Source organism: Chiloscyllium plagiosum, unplaced genomic scaffold (assembly GCF_037043375.1).
Source record: "Chiloscyllium plagiosum isolate Xiang-an unplaced genomic scaffold, Cpla_swu_hap1 HiC_scaffold_19, whole genome shotgun sequence".
NCBI classification, from domain to species: domain Eukaryota; kingdom Metazoa; phylum Chordata; class Chondrichthyes; order Orectolobiformes; family Hemiscylliidae; genus Chiloscyllium; species Chiloscyllium plagiosum.
Window position 1 is genome coordinate 34874871 of NW_028270157.1, and position 17610 is coordinate 34892480.

The window sequence follows — 17610 nt, forward strand, 5'->3', positions numbered from 1 at the left end:
AATTGTATGCAATATTCCAACAGTGGCCTAACCAATGTCCTGTACAGCCGCAACATGACCTCCCAACTCCTGTACTCAATATTCTGACCAATAAAAGAAAGCATACCAAACACCTCCTTCACTATCGTATCTACCTGCAACTCCACTTTCAAGGAGCAATGAACCTGCAGTCCAAGGTCTCTTTGTTCAGCAACACTCCCTAGGACCTTACCATTAAGTGTATAAGTCCTGCTAAGATTTGCTTTCCCAAAATGCAGCACCTCGCATTTATCTGAATTCAACTCCATCTGCCACTTCTCAGCCCATCAGCCCATCTGGTCCAGATCCTGTTGTAATCAGAGGTAACCCTCTCCGCTGTCCACTACACCTCCAATTTTGGTGTCATCTACAAACTTACTAACTGTACCTCTTATGCTCGCATCTAAATCTTTTATGTAAATGACAAAAAAGTAGAGGACCCAGCACCGATTCTTGTAGCACTCCACTGGTCACAGGCCTCCAATCTGAAAAATAACCCTCCACCACCACCCTCTGACTTCTACCTTTGAGCCAGTTCTGTATCCAAATGGCTAGTTCTCCCTGTATTCCATGAGATCTAACCTTGCTAAATCAGTCTCCCGTGGGGAACCTTGTTGAACGCCTTACTGAAGTCCATATAAATCACATCAGGTTAGGAAAAATAAAAACATTGCACTAGAGAAACTCAGCATTTGTTGAGACAGAAACAGAATTAACAGAGTCCAATGATTCTTCTTTGGTAGTTATAATATACCTACAAACAAACACTGATTCAGTACTCGATTTCATCTGTCTCCTCCAGAGGCTCCCAACAGTGATGCCAGCCTTCATCCAATTTAGTTCATTTTACATAATATTGAGAAACAGCTGAAGGCACTGGATACTGCAATAACATTGTCCTCCGACAACTCCAGCAATAGTACTGAAGTCACGTGCTCCTAAACTAGTCCTGTCCCTGTTTACCAAACTATTCCAATAAAGCTACAACATCAGCATCTACCTGGCAGTGTGGAAAATTGTCACATCTGCCCTGTACACAGAAAGCAGGACAAATGCAATCCAGATAATTACCACCTCATCAGTTTACTCTTGATCATCATTAAAGTGATAGAATGGGTCACCAATAGTGCTTGCAAGCAACACCAGCAAAATGAGAGGGAGTGGAACCTGACAATGTGTCAAAATGACCATTTCCATTAGATTGGATTTCCTTTCAAGCATATATCAGAGAGGCTCCTAAAACCAGGCACTAGTTCCCTTGGATATGTCCATTATGGCTTTATATTTGTTGTAAGACTCCTTTACAAAAATAATTGCCAATGAGTAATAGCAGTAATAGGCCTTGCTGATCTCTCAACTTTGCTATCACATTTCCATTTTGCTTGACTAAAATTCAACAGTGGAGTTGGTTTTCAGAGAATACTTTCTAGAACTGGTTTCTAAAATAATTGTAATGATGATTAATTTAGGTAGATTTAATTGAAAAAAATACAAGCAAAGAGCAGAATATCAGATTTTGATTCAAAACTATGCTTTCCATATTGTAAGATGTACATACTAGTACAAATTTCCTTCCTAAATATTTTGACAGGGAACTGTGAGAAATGGAATTTATAGAATAGAACTGTTCTAAATCCTCAACAGAGAATATGTACATTCAGACAGCAGCCAATGAATTGTGAAATTATTCTGGCACACAATCATTTTTTCTTGTTCCTCAAAACAATGGCAACAAATCTGTAACGCAAATATCGTCATAAGTGCACTCAAGTTTGACAATATGCATGGTAATCAAAGTAGTGCTGGCTCAGCAAATACCTGTAGCAGTTGCGCAAACTGTTAATGCACTCAGACAGCGATCATTCTGTTAAAGCGATTCCCGTTGATTCATGTTACTTTACTGACATTATCACATTTGACACAAGTTAACTGTATGTCAATATTGCCACTCTGTGTAATTGTGGTATTATTGTAATACTGTCAGACAGCAATTTGTTCCAGAATGCACTACATTAGTCAAAAGACCTTCCATGCACTTACTTCTGATGAGGTCACCAGTAGTGTCATTCACCAGGGATGATGGGTGCTCTGCATCCTGATGTATGGGCCAGTTACCTGGTGAAGGTAAGTCCTCCCGCTGTGTTACTTCTCTCCCCTCATCATGTTTATTGGTATCTGAAAGAGGTAATTATTCAATGTTTACCTGAGCTCTCCAAATGATAAAACTATGTAAAATAGCATGTTTATTCCAGTTTATACAAACATGTTTTATGAACATGCTTCCTTTTTGCTGGCTATATGAGAAGATAAATATACTAGGGATTTCTCAAACATTTGAGCAAAAGTCATACAACCTAGTTACATTAGCAGGTTATACATTTTGTCTTAAATTTGATGGAAAATAACTTTACAAAATATCAAATGACAGACAACAGAACACACCTAGACAAAAAAAAGAAAATCAATGATAGAATCAAGAAATATTACCATAGGAAAGTAAAATAAAAAAAAATTGTAAAAGCAACCTTATCAATCCTGAACAATGGTGGAATGGGCTACACAAGTGTCGGCATTGTCGATATGATAGCAACATAAACAACAAATAACAATCCTGAAGATTAAACCTCTGATTAACCACTTTTTTTTTGAGGAAAGACAGTTCGATAAAATTCTATAATGCTTGCAATTTCAGACCAGAAAGACTGGGGATTAGGGGTGAACCCTGGGAGCAATAAAAAGTTTAAGGATAGATGGTAATAAATCATTTTTGAGAAGTTATGTCAGTAAATAGATAAAGATGAATGGGATGAATGAATATCTCCAAAGATTGATATTGAGAACCAAGCTGCTTTAATGTTCATTCAGCATCTGAGCACAACCTGGTCAAATTTTCAGACAACATGAATGGTGGAAAGGGTGGAAAGTAACTGCAAAGGATACAATTCAAGATCTAAACAAATGTTACGTAGAACATACTCAGAACATCAATAAAAAAGGTAAACTTGCAAGACAAATAAATATCAAGTAATACAAATATAAATATCAAATTGTGCTCAAATTGACGAAGGTGGAATTGAAAGAAATCTTGGGTTTTAGCAAACATTCAACTGACCTTATCACAGCTGGGCAGCTACCAACATAGCAAGTTGAATACAAAATGATAGTGGCAAAAGGACAGAAGACGTGCCTGCTTTAACTATAAAATGCTCTGGTCAGACAGTACCTTGAATGCTGTTACCCCATTATGTCAGTGAACAGGATACAATTACGTGCTAGAAGTGATTTAGTAACTAACTAAATATTAAATATTTTTCCTTACAATTCTGCAATAGGTAGCTTAACTTGGGGTCATTGAAGAACCACATAAAATCATAAAAGATAAATTTAGAACACAATTTCAAATTTCTACATGAAAGTAAGACAATGGGTTTAGCTTCAAAGTGAAGTGCAAATTCAGAAATGACATCAAGAAGTTCTTCTCCACATTAAATACCATGGATGGGGTTTTCAGGTTGAGAATTTGAGGCAAATTCCTTGAGATAATATGAAAACAGCTGGCTACCAATCTGGAAGTTATTGGGGTCTTCCTGGATGGATAAGCTACATTAGACTGCATGACAAATCATTTGTAATTTAATTGGGAATGTTCAACAAACCCCAAGACAGTTATGATTAATTCTTCCACATCTATGAAGACTTTTCTAGATCCTGTTTGCATGCTGGGGAACAAGTAATGCTGATTATCAGATATTGAAAACCTGTAAATCTCTGACATTCCAATTTTATATCCATTGTAATTATTCTACCTTTCTTTGTTGCAAACTACCAGGTCAATGCTGCTCCAGAACATTTTCAGCTTCACATTTAGCATCCTATATGACCTTGTTCCTCCACTGTCAAAGATTGCATGATGGGTATTATCATTTGAATTATTTATGCATTTTTTGGGCTGTGCCTCAAAATGGACACCCTTTAACTATCTCAATTTTACATTCTAACAATTCTCAAACATTTAAATGGCAAATTTAGCGTCACTATTGAGATAGCGTGTTTTAACTTTGGCTTATCTATTTTTTTTTAAAAGAAGAAAATCTGAGTACCTTAACAGATACTCTCAGAAAGGTTAATTCTATATTAAAATGCAATTATGCAAAGGGACAGTGAATTGAGCAATGACACTGTGAATACCACAAACACGGTTAGTCATGTGTGAAGATTTACTTATGTTCAGTGCAGACTCCTTTGGACGGTGTAGTAATGCACATTTTATGGAACCATGTTTTAGATTAAAAATCCTGCTATTGTATTTGCTTGTCAACTCATTTTTAATGCCTCTATCTGTCCATTATTCAACCAAATGGATGAGTTAACATTTCATTATTTTCCAACTCACCATGTGGCACATACACAGTTCAGTGGGTTGCTTATATCACTTCTTAAGAGACGGCAAGGCTAAATTAAAAAAAACTTAGATGATGATGTGTTACTGCTTTCACTAATTTGCTGCTATAAGCCACGATACAACTGAAAGCAGAGTTTGCTGTTACCAAGCTGCTGGCTGACCGGAGGCAGCTTACTGAAGGGAATTTGGAATTTAGAGCCACATTAATCACATGCATAAGGCCTGTTGACAAACTGGAAAAGAAACAAGAAGGATAGACAACTGGAAGGAGTGGGTGGCAGTAATGGTGTGGCACAACTGCAGTGGTAACTAATCAAGAAATGGAGGACTGGTAAATGTGTGTGGGAGAAGAGAAGGAGAGCCAGAAATAACAATTCTCAAGAATTTTTGATGGTGATGTTTTAATGTCTGTTGGTTACATTATTAATAGTCTTGATTCTTGAATGATGTGGGCTAGGCATCCTAAATGTACAAAAATATTCTTTTATTTACATATACAAAGTTTAGTGCAGGTGCAAACTCTGTACGTTTTTTTCTACTTCAAAATATCATGTAGGTCTTCTGCCCTACAGATACGATTTGGAGGTGTCGGTGCTGGACTAGGTTGTACAAAAGTTAAAAATCACACAACATCAGGTTATAGTCCAACAGGTTTATCTGGAAACACTAGCTTTTGGAGTGCTGTTCCTTCATCAGGTGGTCGTGGAGTATAAGATCTTAAGACACAGAATTTATAGTATAAGTTTAGAGTGCAATTCAAATGAAATTATACATTGAAAAAGACTTGGATTGTTTGTTAAGTCGCTCATCTTTTAGAATGACCAAGTTGGTTTCAGTTCTTTCATACGTAAATCCCAGAACTTTTTATTTAAAAAGTTCCATTCTCAGGTGACACCCTACAGATAGTCAATTTCTACTCTCATTCTGCTCGGATTACTTCATGCCTGCTTGCCACGCAGAAAACAGATAAAACCCCACCAAAGGTAGAGGGTACTATATTGATGCAGATGCACGCAGAGAAAACAGGGAACCTTTGTTAAAAAGACATTATGATAACATATTAGTCAGACTAATCAATCAATTGGCTCATATTAACAAGTCCGCTTATAAGTTTTTCTTAGTGACATATTTCGATTCAGGAGGTCTTTTGCATTTCTTTTTTGCTAAAGATGCTCTTCTTTCTGTGGGGAAACATCCTCCAGAACAGCAATCAGGAAAACAATGTCCCTGGAGGATCACTAAATTGCAAGCACATTTCTGTCACTAACTGACAAGAAAATTCACTCACACATGCTAGAATTTGTCCAGGCAAACTACTACTGTCATGACCAATTATGAAAATTGTTTGTCAAAAAAGGTAGACAGAAAAGAGAAATTAGAATTTAGAAAATTGTTCTGAGGAAGGGTCATCAGACCAGAAACTTTAACCCTGATTTCTCTTCACACTTGCTGCCAGATCTGCTGAGCTTTTCCAGCAATTTCTGTCTTTGTTTCTGTTTACAGCATCAGCAGTTCTTTCAGATTTTAACAATTAGAATTCCTTAAGACAGGACACATTTTTATGTTCAGACTTGTGTATGACATTCAGAATTTGTTGTTTAAATACACTTCATTACTATGAACCTACCCCTATAAGTACAAGTATCATGAACTTTTTTTAAAAAGCTGAAAATTCTGGAAAGACTTATCAGGTCAGGCAGCAACTGGGGAGAGAAAAACAGAATGAACCTTTCAAATCAAGAACCTTCTGTTCAATCATGAATACTGCCAGCATTTTGCTTCTGTTTCAAATTAGCTCTCTCACTGGTGTTTGATGAAGCTACACAATAATGGAGTCATGAGTGACACTGTGTCCCTGCCACCAGAATTCATAAGGACTCAGCAAAACGGGGGATAAAAAAGACCTTAAATCTTCAAGAAGTGTTTTCATAAAGCAACCAACTGGTCTTGGCAAACTGCTGTTGTCAGTGAGCAATGTTTTGTGAAGTTCTCAGGGAGAAATGAGTTGGAGTTAAATTCTTCCATATCAGCTAAAACAAATGCCCCATGCTAACCGAGTATAAATAAACATCAGCCTATATTATGTTGACACAGGAACTTGGTAGAGAGCCAGCAGTCCATCCATTGGACAGACCTAAGACATATCCCAGATCCACAAAGAGGCCTTCCCAAGAATTTTCAATCCTTGACATTTAAAAATATCAAGTTGTGTTTATGAACATAAATGGTGTCCTATAGAATTGTGTTTTCACAATTTGGAGCAGCTGGCAGAGCCAGCGGGCAGCACAGTCAAAATGGAAACAAAATGCAATGAATGGAATATTCAAAAGAAAGCAAACAGTGTAGAATCCTCTACATTCCTGACTAACAAAGTAACACTCAAAAAACTTTAGGATGGCACAGGGAATAATTTAGAACAACTGACCTATTCACTCATTTACAACATTAGAATGGTAAAGCCTGAAAATGAAAACATGGTGGGAGTAGGAAAAACCAAAAACTAAAGCTCTCTAATCACCCTCACAAATCTCACTCCCAGAGATGAATAGAACTACTCCCTTCCAGAAGGTTGTGTGGCATCACTCTCATGCTGAACGAGATGGATTTTGGATAGACCTGGCAATTCCTGACTGGGCATTCATGGAGCACTCTGAGAAACCAGCAGCAGCAGATTCAGACCCAAAGATGCAATCTGTATCCATGACTCAATATATCCATCATGCTCCCAGCTGGAGATCAACCCTTGTATAATGAAGAGTGCAGGAACAGCACCAGGCAGATCTACAAATAAAATATTAACCTGATGGAGCTAAGCACAGGATTACTTGCCCGCCAAGAGGTGCAAGCGACACGTGATATGCTAGGCTAAAGTTATTCCACAAACAATAGACCCCAATTTATCTCTGCAGTCCTGCCGCAGTCTCAAATGGTGCCGGGAAATTAACTACCAGAAGTAGGTGGCTCCACAAACATTTCCATCCTCCTTGATGGGGGAAACCAGCATGTTAGTACAGAAGATAGGGGCTGAAGGGTTTGCACCCACCTTCAGCCAGAAATGCCAATTGGACCAAGCCATCTCAAGCAAACAAAACAGATATTGCTGGAGAAATGCAGCAGTCTGGTAGCATCTGTAAGAAGAATGCAGTGTTAGCCTTTCAAGTCCAGTAACTCCTCATCAGGACCTTATCAGTCCCATTAAGGTAGTATTTGAAAGAGTGTGGTGAATTTGGAGTCAATGGGAAGCAGTGGTCAATGGTAAAAAACTATGTTTGCTGGACTTATGCTTGACAAAACGAAGATGCTGGAGGTTGTTCGAGATACTGATCTCTGCTCCAGGATCTCTCTGCAGGAGTTCCTCAAGGTCATGTGGTAGGTTGAACCATCTTCAGTGACCATCCCTCCATCAAAAATTCAGAGGTGGGGACATTTGCACAAATTTCAGCAGCATTTATGATTCCTCAGATACTGAAGCAGTCCGTGTCAAAATGCAGCAAGACCTGGACAACATTCAGGCCTCAACTGCCAGGCATTGACCATCTCCAACAAGAGGTAATCTAATCATCTCACTTTGACATTCAATGGCATCATCATTAAATCCCCCAAGATCAACATCCTGGAAGTTACATTTGACCAGGAACTGAACCAGACAAGCCATACATGTGGCTATGAGAACAAGTCAGGGGCTGGGAATACTGCGGTGAGTCCCTTACCTCTGAGCACTTGAGAGCCAATCCACCATCTACAAGTCACAAGTCAGGTGTGTGATGGAATTCTCCCCCCTTGCCTGGATGAGTGCAGCTCCAATGACATTCAAGAAGCTTGACACTAACCAGGACATAACAGTTCACTTAATTGGAACCACTTCTAATACCTTTAAATATTCATGCCCTCCTCCACCAACCCACACAGTGACAGTGATGTGTACCATGCACAGTAATAACTCACCAAGGCTTTTTAAACGCCATGTTACAAACCAACAACCTCTACCTACTAGAAGGACAAAGGACAACATCACCACCCTGAATTCCATTCCAAGCCATGCACCATCCTGACTTGGACCAATAGATTTTTCCTCCTCTGCTATTGAGTCAAATTCCTGGAACTACTTTACGAACAGCAATGTGGGCATTCCAACACCAGATAAACAATAGCTGCTCATCACTTCCTTCCCAACGACAATTAAAGTTGGGCAATAAATGCTAACCTTGTCAACGAAGGCCATTTGGCCTTAAGTCAATTTTTTACAAGTGTTATTTTGACAGAGGAAACTTCTAAGAGCCAGAAAGAAATGTGCACTTGGGTATAAACATACAGAAGACCTGATAAATCATCATTCAATCAACAGCATTTAAATCCTGATGCTCCAGCAGTCATGTAACAATCCGCCCTTTCTGATATCAGGAACATGTGCTCTCACCTTCTGGGGCTCATGCGAGCCAATGTTATGCTGATATTTTCACTGATTGTGGATAAAAATCACTCTAGTATTTATTTATAAACAACCACAAGTGGTTACGTAGGCAGTACTGCTTCCACCATTATACTGATGTTAAAGTATATATTATTGGACAAATAGAACCTTGTGGAGAACTAAATGAGAATGCTGTGAAGGTTTCTTCACTCCTGGATAAGATTAACATCTTGGTGCCCCCATCAACTGATTTGCAGGAATATTAAAGAGCACAGTGAACACAAAGCATTTGTGAACAATTTCTATTTGTCTTACAGGTTTCAAAGTGAGGTTACATTGTTACATTGTTTCAAAGTGAGATGGCCAATTTAGTGCCAGGTCCAATCATTTCAATTTATTCAATTGCATCACCAGAGAGACTTGTGGTCTGACCAGCTTTTTTTACCCCTGAAATGTCAATCTGGATGTCGAAGGCTGAGACAAGGGAAAATAAAAAAGGGAAATAAAGAAAATATGACTCTGACTCTAAATAGCAAAGATATTAAACAAATAATTTGTGACCTTCTTCATAGCAGAGGATATAAAGAATTCCTGACATACTGCAGAATCATGAGCCAATTGAGAGTGAAGCAGAGAAAAAGAGGTAGGTAACAGGAAGGGCTAAAGAAAAGGAAAAGGAGAAATTAATGGGCATCAAAGTTGACCCAACCCAGCAATCTGATCACCTAAATCCTGGGATTCTAAAAGAGGTGATTACAGGAATACTGGATGCAGTAGTGGTGATCTTCCAAAATTCCCTAGATTCTGGAATTGTTCCTATGGATTAGTAGGTGGCAAATGTAACATAGAGAGTCAAGAGCAAGGCAGCAACAGACAGACAGCACACCATGGACTGCATACCAATTAGCCTGACATCAGCCATGAGCAAAATTCTGGAAATTCTCAGAGAAGTGATAACATAGAACATAACAGCTCATTCAGGCCCTTCGGCCCTCAACGTTACGTCGACCTGTGAAACCAATCTAAAACCGATCTAACCTACACTATCCCATTATCATCCATATGTTTATCCAATGGTCGTTTAAATGCCCTTACTGTTGGCAAGTCCACTACTGCTGCAGGGAGGGCATTCCATGCCCTTACTACTCTCAGAGTAAAGAACCTACCACGGACATCTGTCCAATATCTATCACTTCTCAGTTTAAAGCGATGCCCCCTCATGCTAGCCATCATCATCTGAGGAAAAAGGCCCCCACTGTCCACCTTATCTAATCCTCTAATCATCTTGTATGCCTCCATTAAGTCATGTGTTAACCTTCTTCTTTCTAGCAAAAATAGCCTCCAGTCCCTCAGCCTTTCTTCTTAAAACCTTCCCTCCATACCTGGCAACACCCTGGTAAATCTCCTCTGCACTCTCTCCAATGCTTCCACATCCTTCGTATAGTGCAGCGACAAAAACTGTATGCAATACTCCAAGTGCGACCTCACCAGAGTTTTGCACAGCTGCAACATGACTTCATGGCTCCAAAACTCAATCCCTCTACCAATAAAAACTAACACACTGTACACCTTCTTAACAACCCTATCAACCTGGTGGCAACTTTGAGGGATCTATGCACATGGACACAGATCTTTCTGCTCATCCACACTACCAAGAATCTTACCATTAGCCCAGTACTCTGTATTCCTGTTGAGCCTTCCAAAGTGAATCACCACACTGCTCCATATTAAACTCCACTTGCCACCTCTCAGCCCAGCTCTGCAGCTTATCTACGTCCAGGTGTAACCTGCAACATCCTTCCACACTGTTCATAACTTCACCAATTTTAGCGTCATTCGCAAATTCACTAATTCATCCTTCTATGCCCTCATCCAGGTCATTTATAAAAATGACAAATAGCAGTGAGCCCAAAACAGATCCTTGCAGTACTCCACTACGAAGTGAACTCCAGGATGAACATTTCCATTCAACCACCACTCTGTCTTCTAGCCAATTTCTGATCCAAACCGCTAAATCACCCTCAATCCCATGCCTCTATTTTCTGCAATAGCCTAATGTGGGGAATCTTATCAAATGCTTTACTGAAATCCATATACATCACATCAACTGCTTTACCCTCATCTACCTGTTTGGTCACCTTCTCAAAGAATTCAATAAGATTTGAGAGGCACAATCTATCCTTCACAAAGCTATGCTGACTACCTAATTAAATTATTCCTTTCTAGATAATTATAAATCCTTTCCAAAACTTTGCCCACAGTAGAAGTAAGGCACACTGGTCTATAATTTCCACGGTTGTCTCTGCCCCTTCTTGAAGAAAGGAGCAACATTTGCTATCCTCTAGTCTTCTGGCAGTATTCCTATAGACAATGACGACATAAAGATCAAAGTCGAAGGCTCTGTAATCTCCTCCGTGGCTTCCCAGAGAATCTTAGGATAAATCCCATCAGGCCCAGGGGACTTAACTAATTTCACGCTTTCCAGAATTGCTAGCACCTCCTCCTTATGAACTTCAATCCCTTCTAGTCTAATTGCCGGTTTCTCAGTATTCTCCTCTACAACACTGATGAAAAATATTCATTTAGCACCTTTCCTATCTCTTGGATCAATTTCCTACTACTGTCCTTGACTGGCCGTAATCTTACCCTAGTCATTCTTTATTTCCTGACATACCTATAGAAAGTTTTAGGGTTTTTTTCTTGATCCTAACTGCCAAAGACTTTTCATGTCCCCTCTTAGCTCTTCTGTGCTCTCTCTTTAGGTCCTTCCTGGCAGACTTGTAACTCTCAGCACCCTTGCTGAGCTTTCACATCTCATCTTTACATAAACCTCCTTCTTCCTCTTGACAGGAGATTCAACTTCTTTAATAAACCATATTTCCCTCTCGCAACCACTTCCTCCCTGCCCGAACAGGGGGTATATGCTTATCAAGGACACGCAGGAACTGTTCCTTGAACTTGCACCACATTCCAATTGCGATCATCCCCTGCAGTTTCCTTCCCCATCCTATGCATCCTAAAAATTGCCTAATCGTATGCAAGTGCTTTTCCCTCAGCTATAACTCTTGCCCTGCGGTATATACCTATCCCTTTCCATCGCTAGAGTAAACATAACCGAATTGTGGTCACTATCACCAAAGTGCACACCTACCTCCAAATCTAACACCTGGCCTGTTTCATTACCCAGTTCCAAATCCAACAGGACACCTAAATATATGACTTGAAGTCAACATGGTTTTATGAAAAGGAAATCAATTTGATATCTCTGATGGATGTTTTAGATAGATGAGCCAGCAGGGCAAGTTAAAAGAGCCACTAGGTGTGACATATTCACATTTTGAAAGGCACTTGACAAAATGCCACAGAAAAGCACGTTGCACACAAGATAATATTTCATGAGATAGGGATATTATATTTTCACAACTGGAAGATTGATTAAAGGATAAAAACCAACTCAAGAACAAAAAGGGTCATTTTCAGATTGACTGGTTACAAATGGGATGCCGCAAGGATCACTGCTGGGGCCTCAGTAAGCAGGTGGGCAAGAAGATAATACACGGAGTATAAATTATGAAGGCAAGGTCATTCATTTTGAGAGGAAGTTTTTTTTCTCCAAAATGGTTCAGAACTATGAAATGTTGGTTAAATGGCATGGACAGAGGGTATTAACTGTCATGTATTTTAAAAAAAAATTACAAAGTGAACATGTATATACATCGAACAATGAGAAACGGAAATAGTAGATTAGTCTTTATTATGAGAGGTTTAGAGTATTAATAAAGAAATCTTGCTACAATTGTGCAGGGGTTTGGCACATTCCCAATCAAAGTACTATTTGTATTTTTGATCTTAGCAACTACGAATTCCATGGCCCGAGAAAGGCCTCAAAAGAATACAAAGGTTCATGAGATTGCTTCTTGGGATATGAAGATTGCCTCTTGATGAGAGACATTTTTGAGGGAAGTGGCAGACATTATGAAGGTGTTTTTTCTCCACGGCTGGAGAGTCTACAACTACGGGACATAGCCTGACACTATGGCCATTCTGGTCCATGATAAAGAAGAATTTTTGTTCAAACCTGACAATATTTGGAAATCTCTACCCTACAGTGTTCAGTTGTTGACTGTATTCAAAGCAGAAATCAATAGTTTATTGGGGTTGGAAACTGGAGTGGAATTTGAGAACCATAATGTTATTACATGGCAAAGCAGGTTCAAGGGGCATTATGGCCTACTCCTGTTGCTTTGTTCTTAACTGGAGACCATAATTTTTATTGAATTTAACAATTAGAAACTGGAGAAACAATTTCTGTACTCAGAAGAGTGTTAAGAGTGAGAGACCCAGTACCACGTTATGTGGTCAAAATGTTTTAGCAGAGACGTATATAAAGGGAAGCTAAATAAAAGTACGAGGGAGATAGGAAAAGAAGAATATGTTGCTCAATTGGGATGAAGTAGAATGGGAGCAGTCTAATGCTGAGCATTAGAAGCTAATTGAAATATTTTGGCACAGAAACCTCTTTGTAATTCTATAAACTTCATTTAAGTTTGTAGAGGTGAAAGGACAGTGAACTAAACATCTGTACCATTAATTACACCCAGCTTAATGTAAGGTGAAAATTTAAAAACCTTTAAATCTCATCTGAAAAACAAATGCATAATATAAACGCAAGTTAACATGGGTAGATGTTCCAAAGCAAGTTAGAGTATTAAATACAATTTAATATTAAACCACATAAGGAGATATTAAGGACAACAATCAAAAGATCTGGTTGAGGAGAAAGATTTAAGGAACATCTTAAAGGTGTATTGAAAAGTAGAGAGGTTTGGATGGAGAGGGAAGTTTCAGTGCTGAAGGTATCAGTGGCTGAATGTATGGTTATTAGTGATGGAGTGATTAAAATCTGGTTTGTGCGAGAGAAGAATTGAAGCAGCACAGATATCTCAAAGAATTGAGTGACTGGGGAGGAAGCTGAAGGGGAACTGCTAAGGACATCCATAGGGCTTTGAGAACAAAGATAGGAATTATTTGTCTTGAAGTAAACAGTACTGACAGTTAAACAGAGCTTTGTTCAACACAGGCAGTGGAGTTTTGGTTGAGCTTGAGTTTATGGAGGTGGAAGATGAGAAGCTAGCAAGTAGGCATCACGTGGGAGTTTCAGTAGTAAACAAGCTGCGGTCTCACTTCAGTCATGTAATATTACGACAAGTGGTCTTGGTGATCATGTGGATTTGTGTCTGAAAGTTAATTCACAGTCTAATGTAACACTGCAGTTGTGCACTGTTTTCTCCAGGTTCAGGCAGTTGTCAAGACCAAGAACACAGTTCACGGTAAGGGCTAAATACATTAGTTTAGATGTCCCAATAAAAATGAAAACAAATCATTCTTTGTAGTTTCTACACCTAGAAAATAGCAGAATCGTCAATTTCATAACATCCAAGGCATGTTAAACCCTTGCTCCCCTTGCTAATAAATTAAACTCATTTTATTTTAGCATTCGTATCAAATAGTACACTTTCACTGACATCAAATTTAACAGTTCTAGCAATTGGTTTCATGTTTGCTAACAATTTAATAATAAGGCCATTTCATTACTTAAAGACAGAAGCAATTCAGTAAGTCTACAGTTCACAACAATTGAAGGGTTTAAAATAAACAAACAATAGAAGGATGACAGAAATAGCTGTCCAGCACATAATTCACAATGAATTGCCAAAATTAAGCTTTTGGCTACTGATCAGGTGACACACCCGAGCATCAATTTCATATGCCCAATCTCTCTAGTGTTTATTTAATTTTCATATAAAATTCCTTATCTAACTGGGTGGTTTTAGCTAGAGAAGGATATGATAAGATATGGATAACATTAAAAGCAAATCCTAAAGGAAATTATTTAAAAGGAAAAGAAAGGTCAATTTCCACAACATGAATTTCAAGTAAGAGACTTTTATACATAGTTTGATATATTGATTGTCACAGCATTTTTTTAATTTACTAAATTTCAATGTATATCTTATACACAGAAAGAATTCCTTCAAGAACCAAAAATATTGTTTAGATTTTACTATGTAGATAATAAATATTTCAAAATGATACTAATATTGAAACTTAAGGATGCACTTTTTTGGAATGCAAATCACTTTCAGGTACACAACTAACAGTGTAAGTCTGAAAGCCAATAACTGTACTCAGGTGTGAGGTACCTCAGTTTGAATACTCAAATTCTTCAGTGAGAATATAATTTAATCATCTGAAACAAGCCAAAGACTTGGGGAAACTTATAAAAGAGCAACAACAGGATTTCAAACTTGAACATACTCCCAAAACCAATTGTAGGTTAGTTGCATATTTTAAAAGCTCAAGTCTCAACTAACATCCTGAAACAAAACATCAATCATTTGTATATCTACAAGTATGAAAGCTTGGTACTTTTTTTAAGTTTGATAGATAAGAAGTAACATTAGTGAGTAAAGTGCTTCTAATCAATTCCTATTGTCAAAACTATGCATAATTTGTATTGAGTATTAGATTTCGTTCCAGCTGAATTCCCCAACTGTATGAGGTTGCTGGAGTTTTAAAACCCGAAGTTTCCTTACCATCAGTGTGAAGTAAAAGACTGTTTTCACTAAAAATGTCCTCTTCTGGCCCTTCAGGCCTTGGAGGTTCTTTCACCCGGGACATCTGCCAAGCAGCTCACTCAGGCACAGATGCCAGAAACGGAACCAGCAATCCTAGGAAATGCAAGGAGAAAATCTCAAAACTACAAAAGCAGCAGACCATAAACATATACAAAAACTGCATTTAGTCCTTTATTTAATTTCTAAAATTACTTTGACATCTCCATCGTAAACTATTATTTGAACTACGTCAACAGTTGTTCCAAATCTTTTTTTAAAAATAATACATGAAATATAGTTTTCCTTGAACGAAAGCAATTTCAGAGAAAAGCATGTATTATTTATATTGCACTCAGATTCTTAGCCCTATAGTTTCCTTGGGTTACGTACCTGCAAACCATCCCCAACCTTTACTTTATTCGAAGGTGATTTGGTTATATCAATCAACAAAAAAAAAGTTCAAGTATCCAAACGACACCACTCGGTTACTTTCTGCAGCCCAGACCCTGTTCTACGAGGACTGAATGAAGCCGGATAGCCAAGCTGCGAGTAAACTTGCTATACTTACATTACTCCTCTGCAACTCATTTCTTCACAAGAGAGGCTTTTTTTTCCCCTCTCCCTTTTTCACCCCAGACCACAGTTTTCATCATTTCCGGATGCCAATGGTATTCAGCGCTGGAGTAGGGCCATTGAGAAGTGCAGGGTCCACACGGCCGCCGCTCACAATTTAACTCAATCAAACCTCTTACTTTACATTTGACTCTTAATCTGATGTATTTGTATTTTGACTTACTTCCGATATATGCCAAATTGTAGTCAAATATGTTTCGAAACCAAAATAAGATTCAGACCGCCTTTCTTTAAAAGCTCCAGCCAAAGAACAAAATATTATTCGGGTTTATTGCATTGATACAGTAAAACAGCTGATTCATTTACCAGATTTAACAGTCCTATGACATCTCGAAGCGTGTTGTGATATGACACAGCGTCCATCGGTTAACGCCCAGATAAACTCAAGGATCATGAAGGGACTGTGTTTCGATGTTTTCATTTGAAACTTTAGCAGGAGTTAACCACTGGGTGGGATAGGCGGCGGCACACATAACTTCTTTTTTCATTCAGTTCTGCACTTTGAACGTATGCCTCGCAATGCCGTTTACATTATGAAACTACATACAACTCACTCAAAGCACCTCTATACGCAGATAGTGGCCAAAACTCTTCCAAACCAAACGTTTGGTTTCACCCTCTTATCTGTTCTCTTTACGTGCAGCTGCATGACTGAGATAAAGGTAACCTTCCCTCCCCCTCTCACCAACAAGAAAATTCCACTGCTTATCTCCAAACATTGCAATTACAACATTTAAAAAGCCATCAGGATGGATAAATGAACAAGAGGGGTTTAAAGGGATATGGGCCAAAAGCTGGCAAATGGAACTAGACTGACGTTCAGCATGGACGAGTTGGACGGAAGGGTGTGTTTCCATGCTGAATGGCTCTATGACTTTGTTCAACTTATTTTCTGTATCATGTTTGATGAATTTAGACACTTAGACTGCCACATAACAGTGGTCTGCTCAGAGGGAAGATTCTCTGATTTTTTTAATAATACTTGGAAATGAACTTATTGATTTTACTGGACGTCTATTTTGAATATACAAATTGGATGACAACGTAATATACGACATTGCAAAATTAAAACTTGCCCAAATGGCATGTAAAGGGAAGGCCAGACGCTGGGGTTCAGGTACATAACTCTTTGAAATTTGCATCACAGGTAGAATGGGTGGTTAAGAAGGCGTTTAGCACACTTGCCTTCATTGCTCAGACCTTTGAGTATGGAGTTGGGACATCATGTTGAGGTTGTACGGGAAATTGGTAAGGCCTCTGCTGAAGTAATGTGTGCAGTTCTGGTTGCCTTGTTATGGGAAGGATATTATTAAACTGGAGAGGGTTCAGGGTGTGCCAGGAATGGAAGTTATGACACATAAAAATAGACTGAATGTTGCCAGGCATGGAAGGGTTGAGTTATAAAGAAAGGTTTGACACGCTGAGACATTTTTATTGGAGCTTTGGAGATTCAGAGGTGACCTTACCAAAGTTTATAGAATATTAATGGGTTGTCTTTTCCCTGGGATTATGTTCGGCATGGACTGGAT

General features: G+C 38.6%; 1 protein-coding gene across 3 annotated transcripts in view; it reads right to left on the minus strand.

Annotated features, from left to right (window-relative positions):
• Positions 1–16573, minus strand: part of mdfic (MyoD family inhibitor domain containing) — a 51880-nt gene extending 35307 nt beyond the window's left edge. The window contains exons 1-3 of one of the 3 annotated variants that reach the window (XM_043709555.2): positions 16388–16573; positions 15428–15562; positions 2059–2193 (exon numbers count right to left, since the gene is read on the minus strand). In XM_043709555.2, coding sequence (XP_043565490.2) covers positions 2059–2193; positions 15428–15512 — 220 coding nt within the window. In that variant the 5' untranslated portion in view covers positions 15513–15562; positions 16388–16573. The other 2 variants (XM_043709553.2, XM_043709556.2) reach the window with 2 other exon arrangements.
• Between the last annotated feature and the right edge of the window lie 1037 nt (positions 16574–17610).